The sequence below is a fragment of the Camelus dromedarius genome, chromosome 33 (assembly GCF_036321535.1).
Source record: "Camelus dromedarius isolate mCamDro1 chromosome 33, mCamDro1.pat, whole genome shotgun sequence".
NCBI classification, from domain to species: Eukaryota; Metazoa; Chordata; class Mammalia; order Artiodactyla; family Camelidae; genus Camelus; species Camelus dromedarius.
Genome location: NC_087468.1, coordinates 3,984,463 through 4,001,235, shown reverse-complemented (window position 1 = coordinate 4,001,235; position 16,773 = coordinate 3,984,463). Strand labels below are relative to the sequence as shown.

Here is a 16,773-nt window from a genome sequence, read left to right as displayed (position 1 = left end):
TTGCAGAAGCAAATAGTCTCCTGGTTTTCTAAGAAGAGCTCTGTAAATTTGAGCTTCTTGACCTTTAGTGTATTCACCATTAGGGAAGTAGAAGGCTTCTCTTGTGTTTCTATATTTGTCCTAGAGAAGTAGTGTTGGTTTGGTGTAAGAGTCAGAGAGTCAGAAGACCTGGGGGAAACCCTGCAGCTTGCTTGTGTTTTTAACCCTTTATTCCAGAATTGTCACAGCTAACTGAGTTAACTGATGTTTGTAGACGTGCTTAGTACAGTGCTTAGATTTATCACTTATCCGTAGATGTAATTCTTATAACTCGCTCTAAAAATGTTAGAAAGGGAGAATATTTATGGAGTATTCTCAGGAAAAAATTTTTTAGGAAATTTAACCTGTCCAAATATATACAGAGCTAAGGCTCTTACTTTGGGGGTAGCTGTAAAGGTTAGATGTCAGATATAATTTTTAAGTGTAGTCAGATTTATTCATTGTTTATTTTAAGCCTTTTGGGTTTGTTGTATTTCAGAGAAAGAAAGGCCTTCCCAGTTCTGAGCTTCTTAAACATCCTTTTGTGGTTTCTTTTTTACTTTCATGGATTCACTGTCTTTAATTAAATTTTTGAACTTTTGGGGATTTCTGCTTGTTTAAAGTTTGAGATTTGTATCCACCTTAAGTTCTTCCAGTTGGATACCCAGATATTGCAAACTTTTTGTTGTATAAACTTAGAGATTAGTCTTTCACTTCAAAGGAAATTATGATATGTCAGTTTATTGAGTACAGTTCAAAGAGTAAGAGATAAGGGGTTTCACTTACAGGACACAAAGGATTTTGAGCTGTCTGACCCAGAAGATAACAGCGAGGTGCTTCCTCAGCAACTTCCTGAAGCTGAACGTCAATTCCGTGGCCAAGAAATTGAGCTCCATCCCAGGAGAGATGCTCTTAGACCAACGACGTTGGTATTTGAATGTGTGCATAGAGACCGAGGCCAAGCCCAGCGTTCAAACAAGGAAACTGAATCCTTGTCTCAGAGCAAACAAGGGGAAGTCAACAGATACATTGGAAAGCAGGCATTCTTGGAGGAGAGAGTATGTGAACTAAAAAGCGAAAACGTGTTGCTTCGACAGCAACTGGAAGCTGCTCAAAGTGAGGCCACAAGTAAAAAGACAATACTTAATATCCCAGCGCCGTTTCTGGATCACCTGGGAAAACTTGAAGCCATGAGCAGACGAGTTCTGATGCTGGAGGAAGGAAACAAGGAGTTAATCGATGAATCCAGATGTTTAAAGGACAGACTGTATCAGTATGTAACGGACAGAGCAGAAATGGAAGTAAGTACCCAGAAAGGGAACTGATTTTCAGACTTCCTCAAAGAAAGTTCAAAGCAGTATCCAATGAAAGCTGAGTGTTGAAACTAGTTGAATATAAAAAATGTGTGGGCTGTAAATATGTACATTGTAAAGCAGCCTAAAAGCATGCCTTGTATCCAGCAAGCAAAAGTTAGGCCTGAGAGGTGCTTTACTTTGAGTAAAGATGCCGTGTCACCTGAAATTCTAAGAGATTAAGCTGTAAGTTGTTGACAGATACAGGCAGGTCTTAGTAATTTCCTCTTATACTGCCCAAATCATTTTAATCTTCCTGTCACCACATTTTAGTGTCGTGATGAAGCAGATAAATGAAATGCTCAGACCTAAAATGAGTATTTTGAAATTAAGATTCAGTTGGGTGAACAAAAAAAGTAAAAGAAAAAAAAAGAGAAAAGATTCAATTGTGTGGATTACCTTGACAGTCAAATCCAGATTTCCCAGATGAACTGATGTGTAAACACTGTATCTTGCAGTACTTTTCGTTCAGTAGCTTTTCATATATTTTTAGTTGATATAATTTTATTTGTATTCATGTCAACTGGAATTAAATTGAAATATTTCCATCTCAAATTATGTATTGTTACGACCTCGCCACTCCTTAAAGGCATCTACTTTTCATTCAGTCATAATTTGAGACAAATGTAAATTTTAGCAAAACTGACAGTCTCCCCTGTTCTATTTATAATTTACTTTGAACATTTTTTTTAAATAGTCTGCTCACAATTCTCACTTCAAGTCTCAGTTACTGTCATTTGGATGTAAGTTTGTCCAGTACAGAGGAACTGGAGCGCTCTGTGATGTACGAGTTTGGCATCGGGGTCCCATTTTCAGACTGAGGAGCAGCTAAGAGTCCTGAGTGGCAGGAAGGGAGTGAGTGGGAGGGGTGGGGGGAGCTGTAGGAGCTGCAGTCCAGGAGGCAGGGGAGGCCAGGTTGTCGCGGGTCCCCAGAGGCCATTGGAATAACCTCATTTTTATTGTGAGATAGGAGTCTGTTGGAAGGATTTAAACACCAGATTGAACATGTGAAGGACTCTGAACTTAGCCTCTAATGAGAAAGAGGGAGAGTGTTCCACAGTGTGGAACTTACCACCACTCATCCCACCCACACGCCCATTTCTGTTTGAGACTTCAGTGGGGGTAAAGCTTGGCCACTTCCTGGGAGGGGCAGGGAATGGCTGGTGGGGCTGCATCCATTGTCTAAGTTAACTTACTGTCAGTAAGGCAGGAGGGTCATGCCTTGTGTGTCTTTAATGAAATTTAGTAAACAGGAATGTGTGCCTGTGAGGAAAAGAAGGTGAATTGATGTCTGTGGGGATAGTTCTCAAAGTCCATATGTTGGAGTTATATATTATTAATGTAACTTAATGATAAGGTGACTTAAAAATCAGTAACAGAGTTCTCTCTTTAGGCCTGTATGAGACAGCTTCAGCAAGAGCTGACTGACACCCGAAAGAAAGTGTCCATGTTGGAAGCTTCCCTGGAGGTGACAGCACATCATCACACTAACTCAGAAAATGAGACACAGGACTCAGAGAGGAGGTCACATCAAGCTGCGAACCCAGTACGTGTGAAATCTAGCACGTCAGCCGTGAGTGCAGTGCAGAGCATTGCAGGACACTAGCTTCTCAGGGACAGCTTTCTTTTGTATCTTCATTATAATTACACTTTTATTATCTTTATAATGCACTTGTTTCTTAAACTTTGACTTTCATTCTGCCATTTCTTTATATATTTTTTCTTATGATATTTACCCTTAGAGAAGTTGAAAATTACACACCTTTCCCCACAGAAGTTAACTTTTTTTCCCTACTAAACAGTATTTTTTAGTGATCTCTCACCACGAGGCAAGGTAGATAAAATCAGAGGATAATGTTTCATGGCATGTTCCAGAAAATTGTCATAACGCATCTTCACTTTTGTGAATGGATATAGAATCTGTGTGTATTTACTTCATGGATTTCAGAATACCTTGTGCAGAAAAGTCATTATACTAACCAGTTGAAGTTAGACATTGCCTTCATTTTCTCTTCGTTTTAGACATGTTGTCAAAGCATGGAGGAGTTCAGATCATGAATGTACACCCAAAATAGACAATTAAGAAAATTGTCTAGATCCTGCCTTTGGATTTTTTTTAACTTTATTGAGATATAATTCACATATTATAGGGGGGATTGCATAACTCAAGTGGTAGAGTGAATGCTTAGCGTACACAAGGTCCTGAGTTCGATCCCCTGTACCTCCTCTAAAAATAAAGAAGTAAAACCTGATTACTTTCCTGCACCAAAAAAAAAAAAAAAATCACGTATCATATAAGTCACCCATTTAGGATGCATAGTTAGTATCTCCTAGTATATCCAGAGATGTGCAGCTGTCACCACAGTCAATTTTAGAACATTCCCATCACCCTAAAAAGAAAGCCTGCATCCCTTGGCCATCACCCCCAGCCCGCCATCCCCCTCAGCCCCCGGCAGCCACCAGGCTGACTTCTGTCTCTATAGATGTGCCTGTTCTGGGTGTTTCCCATGGATGGAATCACATGCTGTGTGGTCCTTCATGATTAGCTTTTTTCATTTGACAAAACGTCTTCAAGGTTCATCCATGTTACAGCGCTTGTCAGTATTTCCATTTCTGTTTATTGTCAAACATTACTCGGTTGTGGGGCTAAACCGTTTATCTATTTATCAGTTGATGGACCTTTGGGTTGCCTCTGCTTTTTGCCTATTGTTAATAATGCTGCTGCGAACATTTCTGTCCAAGTTTTGATGTAAACATGTTTTCATTTCTTTGGGGAATAGACTTAAGAATGGAAATGCTGTCATATGGGTCATACGGTAACTGTGTTTAACCTTTTGAGGAACTGCCATACTGTTTCCCAGGGTGGCTGCACCATTTAACATTTTTATCCACAGTGTGTAATTCTCCCAGTTTCTATGCATCCCTGTCAACACTGGTGATTAGCTCTCCTGGTGGGTGTGAACTGGCATCTCATTGTGTTTTGATTTGCATTTTTCTGATGACTGAGAATGTTGGGGATCTTTCCATGCGCTTATCCATTTGTGTATCTTCTTTGAAGGCCTGTCCAGGTTTTTGCTCATTTTAAAATTGGATTGTCTTTTTATGATTGAATTGTAAGAGTTCTTTTTGTATCCTGGGTGCAAATCTTTGATCAGATGTAGGATTTTCGAGTATTTCCTCCTATTCAGGAGATTGCCTTTTTACCTTCTTGATGGTGTCTTTTGAAGACTAGAAGTTTTTAATACTGATGAAGTTCAGTTAACCTATTTCTGTCTTTTACTGTCCTACCTAAGAAACAAGTGCCAGATCCAGTCATGAAGACACACACCTGTGTTTTCTTCTAAGAATTTTGTAGTTTTAGCTCTTTCATTTTGAGTTAATTTTGTATGTATTGTATGAGGTAGAGGTCGAATTTTGTTCTTTGGCTTGTGGGTATCCAGTTGTCCCAGTACCATTTGTTAAAAAGACTATTATTGTCTCATTCAGTTATTTTGACACTCGTATTGAAAATCAGTTGATCGTAAATGTGAGGGTTTCTTTTAGATTCTCAGTGGTGATGCCTTGATCTATGTCTGTCCTATGCCGGTACCAAGTCAGATGTTACGAGAACTCTTTCCGAGTCATCTTGCATAGTACCAGTTGTTTTACATAATAACAAAAAGTCAGTGTCATGGGGTATCTGTAACTACTTCTGTGGAGATCTGCTGCTTCCTGAAGGGGCCTGTGGCCAGCTTATGCCTTGCTGACTCTGACATGACTCTGTGACAGAAAGTAGGCTTGCAAAGATAAAGTCCATCCCTCGCCCCCATTCAGACCTTTTGTTTCTCACCCTTGCCTCCCACTTCACTCCAGTTTCCATCAAATCATGGTCACAGGATCTGCTCACTCAGTCTGCAATATACTTCATTATGTTGCACTCATTATAATTCATAGACTCATCCATAGGTTTCACTATCTAGAGGCAAAAGATTAAGCCTGGAAAAGATTAATTCAACTTTCCTCTTTGGAAGCCTCTCTAATCCATCATCTTGCGGTTCACGATCAAGTCCTCTTTTGGCTTGGTTCTTGTGTGTAACACTGGTGCCGATCTTGTTCTTGGTGTAGATCCTGCACTCTCAGCTCCCTGTGTCTACCTCCTTTTACTTAAAAAGAGAGATGCCTAGCTGTAATCTATAGCTGAATGCATAATTAATGAAATAAGTATTTCATCCCATCGAAGGAAAATTTTTCAAGAGTACAGCTGTTAAAAATTAGATAATATTCAATTAGTTTATCAGAAACAGATAACAGACTAGTAGTTTGAATTTCAAAAGTTCAAAGCCACTCTGTGTGATACGGAGAAGCATTGTGCTACAACATGAAGCTGAGACAGTCCTACCTTCCCTTACCAACCAGCTTTGAAGTCAGGTAAAGGAAAAATTGTATTTAATTTAAATACTGCCAAAGGACACTATACTTACGGTTCCATAATATTTTATTTTCTCTCTGAGGAAAGGAAAATGAAGAGTGAGTGCTAGATTAATAAATTCTCAAAGCTGCCTGTCTCTTAGAAGTTCAGTTAATTGAAATGAGGTAAAAAGTCTGATTTTGGTAAACTGACTGTTTCTAGTTATTTTTCAGTTATTAGACTTCAAATCCTATGTCTCCTTGCTTACCAGTCTTCCTTACTCTCAAAGTTGAGGGAAAATTGTGAAATACATGTCAATTTGTAAGAAACTGTGATTGGGGGGAACTCTGAAGTACCTTCCTTCTCACTAGTTCTGAGGTCTTTCTTTCAGCTACCTGCTGTTTCTTATCAGCACTTTGTCATTAGTAAGTTAATCTCAACGTTTGTTATATTCCAGTTTATGGGAGACCAATTTCTACTATGTTCAAGTTACATTTCTTACTATCGTTTTTCATCCACTTTTCTGTTCATCTGTTTTTGCCTAACAAACTCCCCAAAGTTCAGTGGCTTAAGTAAGCATTTATTTTGTTCACAACCTACACTTAGGAAAAGTGTGGCCAAGACAGCTGGCCTCTAATCCTCTCAGCTTCAGGTGGGGCAGCTCGAAGGCGGGGGGCTGGAATCGCGTGCAGTTTCATCCATTGATGTCTGATGGTTGATGTTGGCGGTGGACTGTGGCTTTGGTGGGGCGGGCAGGTAGACCACCTCCCCTGGAACACCTAAGCTGTCTCTGTGGCCTGAGCTTGCCCTCATGAGACTGGGTTCCAGGGTTAAGAGCGAGGCAGAAGCTGAACTGCCTTTTCAGACCTGCCCTGCAGTTCACTCGGTGCCCCTTTCACCGTTTGCTGTTCTTTACGAGGAGGGCACTTAAGGTTGGCCCCCATTCTACCTTTTTTATGGAATTAACTGAAAATTTATGGAGACATTCAAAAACCAGCATAATCTGCTCACTAGCCACAATGTTTTCTTATTGCTTCCATACGAGAAATCCGTTTACCCCACTCAGTCCCTGAGCAGGTCTCGGTCGCTGTGGTGGTAGGCTCAGGCTCCAGTCCAAGGTCTTACTTTCCCATCTTCACCGGATTCAGGTGGGGTGAGGTTCCTGGGCATGGTTTCTGGAGTACAGCCCCTTGGGTACACTCCTCTCAGTGCTGAGGCTTGAGGATAAGGAGACACGGGTTATTCGCCACCACACACCCAACATTCTGCTAAACTGCTAAGGACTCCCTCACTCACAGATGCAAGATGGGAGGCACACTGGTCCGTAGCAGTTCTGAAATGCAGCCTGATGCTGGCTCTTTGATTAGGACTTAGTCCTAACCCTGGGAGGGGTTCTCCTTCGCTGCCCTCTCTGAGCTCTTTGTTCTGTCCCTTTCATGAGCAGTGACCTGTGTTTGCAGCTGAGTAGTTGTCTCAAGCCAGCTTCCTCCTTGTAGACCTTCTAAGAAAAACCCAAAGGCCTCTTCCTGTTTTGCACTGTCTTTGTCTCTTTCAGTCCAAGCTAGCAAGCAGTGTTTTTGCTACCACAGTTCTCTTTAAAACTTTTGAGTTTCCTGTGAATTTTATTGGGGTTCATGCCATTGGAAAAGCTACTCTCATGTCTTTTTGAGATAAACTTCACCTTGGGCTTCCTGTGAAGCTGTTGTGGGACCATGCCTTTGAAATTCTTATGCTTTTAAGATCTTTAAAGGAATTTGAGGCGGCACCTTAAATCTTTCCAAGGTCTTAACAAAGTCTTGGCTTCATCTTTAGATTGTTTTCCTGGCAGCAGCCTAGATTTGATCTTAGCCCGGAAGCCATTTCTCTGCTTACCCATTATGTGACAGTTGGGCATGTGGGGATGCTTTAAATGGGATACAGATATTTGAACCCAGTGAATCCTGGTTCCTTTCTATTTAATAATCTTTTTGTTTGTTTTAGCTTCTCTCATCAATTTTACTTTCAGCTGTTCGGTAGCAAGAGTCCCGTTTCCTCCGGTTTCAGTGTCATTTTCTTCCCTGGCCTAGAAGCCGTCACAACCCTTCAAGGGCCCTCAGGCTTCCACTCACAGTCTCGGGGACACTTTGGGTTTTCACTCTTACTCTTCTGTACATCTGTTCAGGTTTCACCTACCTCCAGGTGCAAAGGCATCCCCACATTTTGGGTTCCTTTTTAATGGCTGTGCCCCATTTTTAGTATCAGTGCCAGTTATTTATTGCTAATAATTTATATAATAAACTGCCTCAAAACCTGGTGACTCAAAACAGCATCTGCTTGGTTCACAAATCTGTGTTTAGAGAAGGCTCAGTGGAGCCAGCTCATTTCTTCTCCACTTGGCATCAAGCGGGCACTAGAATAATCTAAAGGCTTGTTCATGCTCATATCTGGAAGTTGGAGCTGGCTTTGGTTAAGGACATTCCCTGGGGTCATCAGCTGGGACAGCTGCATGTACAAAGACTCAGTAGGTGGCCTGGGCTTCACAACGTGGTGGCTGGGTTCTAAGGGTGAGCATCCCTACAGAGTGAAAGTCAGAAGCTATTTAGCCTTAGAAATCACACAGCAGTGCCCCCACATTCTGTCCTCTAGAAACCAGTTGACTGAGGCCAGTACATACTTCAGGGGAGGGAATTTCACAGGGGAAGTGTCAAGGAATTTGTAGTTGTTTTACAACCACCATCTCTGCCTGCCTTGTCTTACCAAATAATCCTTCTATCTGAAGGAAAGTAGTTCTTCCAAGTCAATGTCACTGAAAATCCAGCAAGTATTTCTGTTTGTCTTTGTTGAGTATGTTCTCTTGTTTTGTGGAGAGCCACAAAGGATTACAAGAATTAAGGCTTTTTTCTTTAGAAAAATGTATGGATCACCTTAAAACCACTACACTAGGAGATGGGTTTCTCCTTAACTCTGCGAATCACTCATTGCTCCTTGGAATGCAATTCAAATAAGCATACAATATTTGTGGTTCAGAGAAAGGCTTATGGCATTAGAACCCATATTTGTAAGATGTATTAATTGCAGTCTTTTTTTCAAAGTCTTGTTTTGGGAGGCATTTATTAATTCAGCCCTAAGTAACTCAATGTGATCTCCCTAAAACTTTAAGTCATGGAGAGTTAAGACTTGGGGGAGTAAGGGGTAAGAGACTTTCTACTAAGAGGTGCCTTGTAGTCATTTTATGTAGGAAAGACGTGAACTGATTACAGAAAAATAAGAGTGTAAAATCAAGTACAAATGTATAACAAAGATGACAGTAAACAGTATTGTTTTGTGACTCTTGGTGGTTTGAGCTTTTTTCTTGACTTTCTGAGTAATTTGAGTTTCTCCATTCCACAAGGCAGATACCATTTTATTGTAACTGAATTTATTTCAACCTTTGATGCTGGTTTAGAGTTAGGCTGTTCTTAGTCTGCTAACCTCATGACCAAAGAGTTTTATGTTCTTCATGCAGAATGCTGATCTTCCAGCAAAAGTGGAATCTACATCTTCAGTACTTCTCCATCTGAGTGCAGAAACTCAACGTTTTCTAAAGGAGTTATTTATGAAAGAATTGCAAAAGAAATCTGACACACTGGAGGAGGAGAAAAAGCAGTTGGAAGAAGAAGTAGTGCACCTCAGGCGTCACCTAGAAATGAACACAGTGGAACACAGTCCAGTGGAGCAGTACAAACGGGAGACTGAGGAGCGAGCAAGACGGGATGTAGTAGAAAATCTGAAAGAACTCAGTCAAGTCATGCGGTACAAACAGGAGACTGAAAAGCAAGCAAGACAGGATATTGCAGAAAGATTGGAAGAAATCAGCCAGTTCTTACAGGTGAAGCATTGATCTGTAACGTGCTGTAATTCACTTCGCTGAGAATTACAGTTCAGATGTGTAGATTTTATGTGTTTCCTCTACTTCCCATATAGCGGTTTGTTTTGTAGATTTCTGAAAGGAAGGCCGCATTTGTTACTCCCTTTAAATAATTCAGTTTCCATCATTACTATCACTAAATTGATCTTTCAGAACATCTCTCACTAGAGAATCACTTTTAAGACCAATTGGTGTAAATGAAGATGACTAGGAGGAAAAGAATATATTGTGACTCAAATACTGTACCACACTCTGGGATTACTGTTAGGTTGTATTGTTCAACTGTTAAAATTTTAAATTGATCCTATTATTCTTTGAACTATCACATTACATGAGTACTAATGTAAGAGTGATTCAACTTTAATTTCGTAATTCAGATTTAATTCACTTGACATTGATGATAAGTATTTTAAAGTTCAGCTTTTTTTTCACATTTAAAAGTTGCTCTCTGAATCACTGACTCAAAACTAAAGGGAAAAAATGTACTGTAATTAATTAGGTTATAAGTATTTTTAAAATTGTATCCTTTTAATTTGCTGTAGGCCCAAGCAGCATCTCAAGAAGACTTGTTAAGAGAGTATAAACGTGCTTCAGTAAGTCAAATGGAACACAGAGTTAAAGGTCTGGAAACTGAACTGAAAAGTAAAACTTTTCAGTTTGATTGTAATGAAAAAGAATTGGAAAAATACAGGCAGCTGTACCTGGAAGAGCTAGAAAATGGAATGTCATTGGCAAGCCAACTAAACTCGTAAGTTAAAACGTAGAATTATAGAAAACAATTTAGCTCATTAACTTGCCTCTAAGGCATAATTTTTATTGAGCCAAGTTCATGAAGTGAGTAGCAAGTGAGAGCTGACTAGATAGTGTCATTTTGGGAAATGGTGTTAGTAAATGAATTCCCCTTTAAAATGTCAGTCCAGGGCAGTTTGCATCTCGCTGCCTTTTGTTGCTTTTACATGACTTTATTTTTTATATTTGCATATATTTATCCTGATCTAGTCTTTAAGCTAGGGGTTTTGCAAACTTTGTAATTTAGACAGCCATATTATCACAAAATTTCTAGCTGGAATTCCCATAAATAGAAGTGTTAATGAGTTTAAAATTAACTTGTGTTTTGGAAGAGTACAACTTAAACCCAAGGGGCCCCATTCTGGTGTTTGGTAAATTTACTTTCTTGATTGTGATATTTGGTGTCACCACTCGTGGGCATCGAGATGAAGTACTGTATCCTTCTAAGTTTGTCTCCGCTACGTCAAGGCATGCTTGGGAAACAGGGAAATTAACATCGGGGTGAAGGGCAGTATAGTGGTTCACAAAGTGGCTAAAAAGAATATGGTGGCCTGCCCGAGGGTGTGTGGAAGACAGAAAGGGTAGGTCCATCCTCCGGTGCCTGAATAACAGTATAAGCTACAGGTCTCCCTGCTATCCAAAAGTAGAGTGTTTCTATGAAAGTTGTCGGTGTAAAGCAAAGAGGCAGTTACCTTAGGACACATCTTGCTGGTGGATGCATAAAATAAACATGCATAAAGCACAGGCGCTCACAGACACAGTCCAAAGCCGTGGTGGCGTGATGCCGGGATACTGAGTGTGGTTCTGGGGAAGGAGCTCAGTGGGGCCTCTCTCGCTGCTCGGGGTGCTCATTGCCCCTCTGATGGCTCGGGCTGAAACAAACACCCAGTGCTATTCTGGCTTTTTGCTTTTTTTTCCATAAAAGTGAAAATCCACTGGAGTATTTTTTGGTTATGGAAAACAGGTGCTGATGTAGGCCTCTGGTAAAAGCGAAGTAACAAAATGAGCTTTGGGACATTAGGGGACACTTGAAACTGCCCCTGGTGCTGTCGTAGTTCTTTCCCACCATCGACTCTGCCGCCTGGTGCCCCCGAGAGGTGGTGTCTCTAAACTGTTCCTCAGTGCCTCATGCTTAATGTCTCCCAGGTAGTGAGTGAAATGTGTGTATAAGGGGGGTGAAAGCAAATGCTTGAAAATGGCTTTGAGGGATGGTTTAGTTTTTATTTCTAAGTTGGTTTCCTGAGGGTGAACATGTCTAGATGCAGCCAGTGCAGAAGGCAGCGGGGATCCTCTGTGGGGGCGTCTCCATCTCTGACTCTCCCCACTTTGAAGTACTCGTTAGTTAAGGGCCCCCCAGGCATATACGTCCTTCTTTAGGACAGTTTTAAACTGTAATTGTTTACAGTAGGTCTGTGCTGTGGTATGTTTTGGTGTCAAAACACAGTTTAATGGGACAATCTGTTTACTATTATAGCAACTTTAAAAATACACATCACTTAGGAAGAAAATGAAATGAATGAAATCTGTGCTTTGCAATCCTCGCAGGGCTAATGAGAGGCTGGCAGCAGTGAGCACTGAGCTTCAGCTGGAGAAGCAGCACAAGAGTTCTCTCCTCGGCTCTGTTCCCGCACGGCCTGTTGACGGACCGCCTTCTGATGAAAGTTCTAGTACTAGCGTAGAGACCGAAAGGAGTCTTACTCGAAGAAGGAACTTCAGGAATTTTTCAGACCCTTCGACTAGCATAAGCGATCTGTTCAGGGTTAGTTATATTATCTTTTTTTCCTTGGTTTTCAGATTTCTGATACAATTCTTGTTTTTAATTTGATGAAATTCTGAGTTGTTTATTTGACTTCTGCACACTAAGTAAAAGCCATAATTAATTGTGTTAATAAAGGAGACAAATTTTATAATTTTTTTTAAAGTCCCTGGACTTGTAATTTTCAAGAGATACCTGTCATTAACTTTATTCAATAAATGCAACTAAACTGACAAATTTTAAATTTCTTAAAAAGCTCCATTTTAAACTCTAGTTTAGAAATTAAGTATTATTGCCAAATAACTAGAGATCCACTTTCCAATGTTTGGCTTAGCTTCTGATTGATTTCGGTTTGGCATTGGTTCATAGTCATTTTCAAGTTTTGCTGCACCCCAGTTTTTCTACCCCTAAGCGTAAGTAAATGATTGACATTGAACTACTTAACCACATGCAGATGTTTTTTATTTAAAGGAATCCAAGATATATTCTTTTTATGAATTCAACAAACTTGTAACACTAAAAACATTAAGGTCTGTTTTTAAGTTTAAAATTTTTTATCATTTTCTTCTGTAAGAGTACATCCTTAATTGCTATTTTACTTATAGCATTGTTATTTTAATTGCTATAAAATGTCTTACTGAGAAATTGTAGAACATTTCTAAGTATGTAGTCAAGTAAAGGAAATACTTAAATTTTTAAAATGAAGTTCACTTACGTCTCTGTCTTGCCCTCACTAGGAATAACGAGGTGGCAATGATAGGGAGTCTTTAAATTACAACCAGTTTTCATTGTGTATCATTGTTGTTAAAATACCCATTTAAATCGGTGCGCGTTGGTTTATGGTTTGATGGTGTTTTCATGATCTTCTTGATGCAGGGAAAGGTAGCACGGGCCCTTTTTAAGTGAGGTGTCAACCTGTTTCTTCTCACTTGGCTTCATGTAATAATAAATCGAAGAAGAAAAAAGCTCAGGTTTCATAGACAGTGTTGTGGGTAAATTGAGTCTAAGTGCTTCAGAGTCATGAAACCAGACTGCATGGTGTTAAAAAAAAATGCATGGCTAACACTTCTGTCAGTGGCTAAGCATGATGCAAACTCGAAATGTTTTCATTAGTTGTCACCAAAAAATCGACAGTGGGTCACTTTACAGGATGATGGTGGAAGAGTGTGAGTGCAAAAGCAATTCAGGAGAAGACTCCTGAGGACAGTTGTTTCCTTTGATGTTTTTGGAGGAAAGAGGTGTCTATTTTTTAATACTTCTAGATACACTGGAAAATGATTTATTTTAAACTCAGTGTTGTAGTTCCAATGTACACGTAGTTCTTCTGTGGGGCCGTGGGGCCGAATCATGCTAGGTTTAGCAGGGAGGTTAACAAGCCCCATTCTGTCCAGGTGCAGAGACACGTCTCCCTCAGCACTGCCGGGAGCCTCATAGGAGTTACTGTAGAGTTACTGCTTACAGATTTCTTAGTCAGACTTAGAGAAAGAAGATGCCTTGTGGAATTGCTAGGGATGTAATTATTTCTGCTGGGAAAACATAAAGTAATGCCATGAGAGGTGTGAACATACTGTTTAAAATGATGAAGGGATGGGTTTTTGCATGGGGCTTAACAAAACAACAGACTTGCACAGCTTTTCAGCTATGGTTCTAGAAAGCAAAATGTTAAAAATGGCATTGGGATTGAATTTAACATTCTCCTTTATGTGCAAGATTTTAAACATTTTGGACTGTTCCTACTGTGAAGTTCCAGCTTACTCAGCATTTTCTTCTAACTTCACAGAAGTATTGCTCTAAGTCTGATTTCAGTCGTGCTGGTTGTCGAAGCAAGTTTTTTCCAGTTCATAACACTTGGATTTATTGCCTCTCTTACTGCTGCTTGACGTACAGCCTTGTCATGTGACATCGTTGTAGTGGTAACAGATGGACCCCGTATCTGTTTTGCTAATTTTTTACCCTCAGATTTCACATTCTAGTTTATTTCTGGGATGTTTTGTCCTACATGTCAGAAGCAATTTTACAGTTTTACTCAGTTGTCTTATCTATATTACTATAAAATACAAAAGGTTAAAATTAGCCTGAGCAGATACATCACTGTTAGATTTTCTTGCACATAGATTTTTTTTCTGAGAATTGAAAACTTAAAAATGGATTCCAGACAATATTATAACACACAAAATTTCACTGTTTTAGAGGTTTTTTTATGTTCAAGAGTTTTTAAGTGTTGGTGTGCCTAACATGAAGCATGGCCACAATAGTTAATAAATGTCCTTCAAATCTATTTTAAATAGGAAGACTAAATTTTACACTCATTGATTTTGGACTTCTGGTGTATTACTGACACTTTCAAACATTTTCTAATGATTTATTTAAGTAACTTTTAAATTTCTCAAATGTCCATTCAGTTTAGCAGCCCTTTTTCTAAATGGGACTATATCAGTGCACCAGAGCTAAAATGGTTAACATTCTAAGACTTTAACTTTTTACATGACACAGCACTGTGTCTCAGCAGAATCTGGTCACGTTTCTTTTAAAAGTAGGCTTCCAAGGCAGGGCACGTCCACTCTGAATTTTAATTCGAATCAAACTATCACCGTAGTTAAGCTCATTTCTCATGAGGCAGAGGCAGAGTTCAGTAACCTTGTTTCTGGTATCAGCTCTCTGCCCTGTGGACTCCCTCCTGCCCTCATTTCATTTTGTCTGAATGGACAAATGAGGAAGTGTGTTATCTTTTGAAAGACAATCACTCAACTTCTTCCAGTTATTTTCTTTCATTCACTTTTTTCTCTACTTAATTTTTCAGCTCCTTGATCGACAAATTTTCATTTCTTTTCTCTGTAGCAAAATACATGTATTTAATAGTTATAAACTGACAAGTGTCATTTCCTTCATACATTAACCTAGTTACAACAGGATGATGAATCAGAGTGGTTAAATGACTTGATTCTATTACATTTCTGGAATTGTACTAATTTTTATAACCTTTAAAATAAGAATGACACCAAGTTTTAACTTAAAAAGTATCAATAATCTGAAAATATATTCACTTCAGAAATGAACTTGTGTGTATATGTGTGAGGCAAGTGTCTTTTTATCAATTTGATCTCGGAAAGAGAGGGCAGCATTATCTTCCAGCCTGTGACCTCAGTTTTGACCTCAATCCTGCAGTGTCCCCAGTGGGACCTTCCATTTCTGTGGGACATGGTCTGCAAACTGCCAGTTATGAAAGAGTCCTCCTAATTAAAAATCATTAGAATTAAAACTTGCTGATACATTGTCTTCCTGTGTATAATTTTCTCATCTTTCTGTGTTTTTGTTAAATGGAAAAGTTTAAGTAAAACTGTAGGTGCCTTGTCCTTATTAATGTTGGACTTCAGACCACTTCCACCATCGGGACATGGGGGTCCTCACCTAGAAATAAACATAAAGGTCCCAGAAGTACCTATTTAGGAAAATAGCTTTGCAGAGGAAAAGGTAGTAATCTTACATTCAACTCATGTAAAAATGTGATCTACATTTTGCATAGTGTTTATTAACGGTTATATGAAATTATTTCAGTAAAGGCTTCTCCCTTCATCTGTTAGGCATTTTTCACTTCACAGGACCCGCCTGGCACTGATGTCACGTTGTTGATGGCAGAAGGCCTCTCTAGAATGCTCTTGTCAGAGTGTTAGGGAAAACAGTCTCTGAAAATACTGGCAAATGGTAGCCCCAAATTTTGTCTTTGCACCTAACATTTACAAAGGCCTCGGCTCTCGTGTCACTGTTGTCACCACGGTGTTTATTATGTCTGGTGTACTAGTTTAGACCCTGTTTAGTGAGCCGGGTGACTTTTATAAGAAAGATTTTTAAAAGAACACTGTAGGTGGGGACACGTAGTTTGAAATGTCCCCACACGTTTCATAATTAAATACGTAACTAATTAAGTCATTTCAAATAGTTGGCTCCAACTTCTAGAACAGAAACAAAGTTACAGTTAAAGAATTACGTATTGTTTTCCTTATTTCTAACTCAAGGAAGTTGTGAATCAGGAACCAACTTTGAAAACTGGCGCTAGCCTCCTTTTCTTCAAGCAGATTTTGATAGAAATATCTTAGTCATATACAGAGAGCAAAATACATTTGCTGAACTTGTTTGCCAGTAGAATTTTCACTTGACATCATAACAGAGCCCTTTTTTTCATTTTATGTATCTACGATTCTTTGCTAAAACCATTAGCAAAAACAGACCTTAAAATTTTAGTTTTCTAAAAGTGCTGGAATGGAAAAGCTCATTTTAAGGAAAAACCCATTAACGTTAAAAAAACTAAACTTTTATAAAGGGCAGTTTTTCTGAGAAATGCAAAGTAATGCATTCAGTGTAGAACATGAATTGTTTAAACTCTTTGTGCTAATAAGATCAGGCATCACCCTCTGAGATTATGTGTATCCGACAGGGCAGTGTTTACTGTGCTTTCCATCAGGGGAATCTAAATAGCCTTACGTATATGTTCTCTATTATCTAAAATCAAAGTGAGTAGGAATTTATTTTATTTTATTCCTGTGATTATTTTTTCTATTTAAGCAATCCCCAAATTAGGTCAAGTCTC

The 16,773-nt window shown here is 39.2% G+C and overlaps 1 protein-coding gene across 7 annotated transcripts in view; it reads left to right on the top strand.

The window, feature by feature from the left end:
- Window positions 1-16,773, top strand: part of LOC116151738 (coiled-coil domain-containing protein 144A-like) — a 56,663-nt gene that overhangs the window by 38,270 nt on the left and 1,620 nt on the right. For all 7 annotated transcript variants that reach the window (XM_064481723.1, XM_064481721.1, XM_064481720.1 and 4 more), the window contains 5 exons: window positions 807-1,319; window positions 2,764-2,916; window positions 9,242-9,604; window positions 10,186-10,391; window positions 11,978-12,191. In XM_064481723.1, the coding sequence (XP_064337793.1) occupies window positions 807-1,319; window positions 2,764-2,916; window positions 9,242-9,604; window positions 10,186-10,391; window positions 11,978-12,191 (1,449 nt within the window). The remainder of the gene's footprint in view (window positions 1-806; window positions 1,320-2,763; window positions 2,917-9,241; window positions 9,605-10,185; window positions 10,392-11,977; window positions 12,192-16,773) is intronic.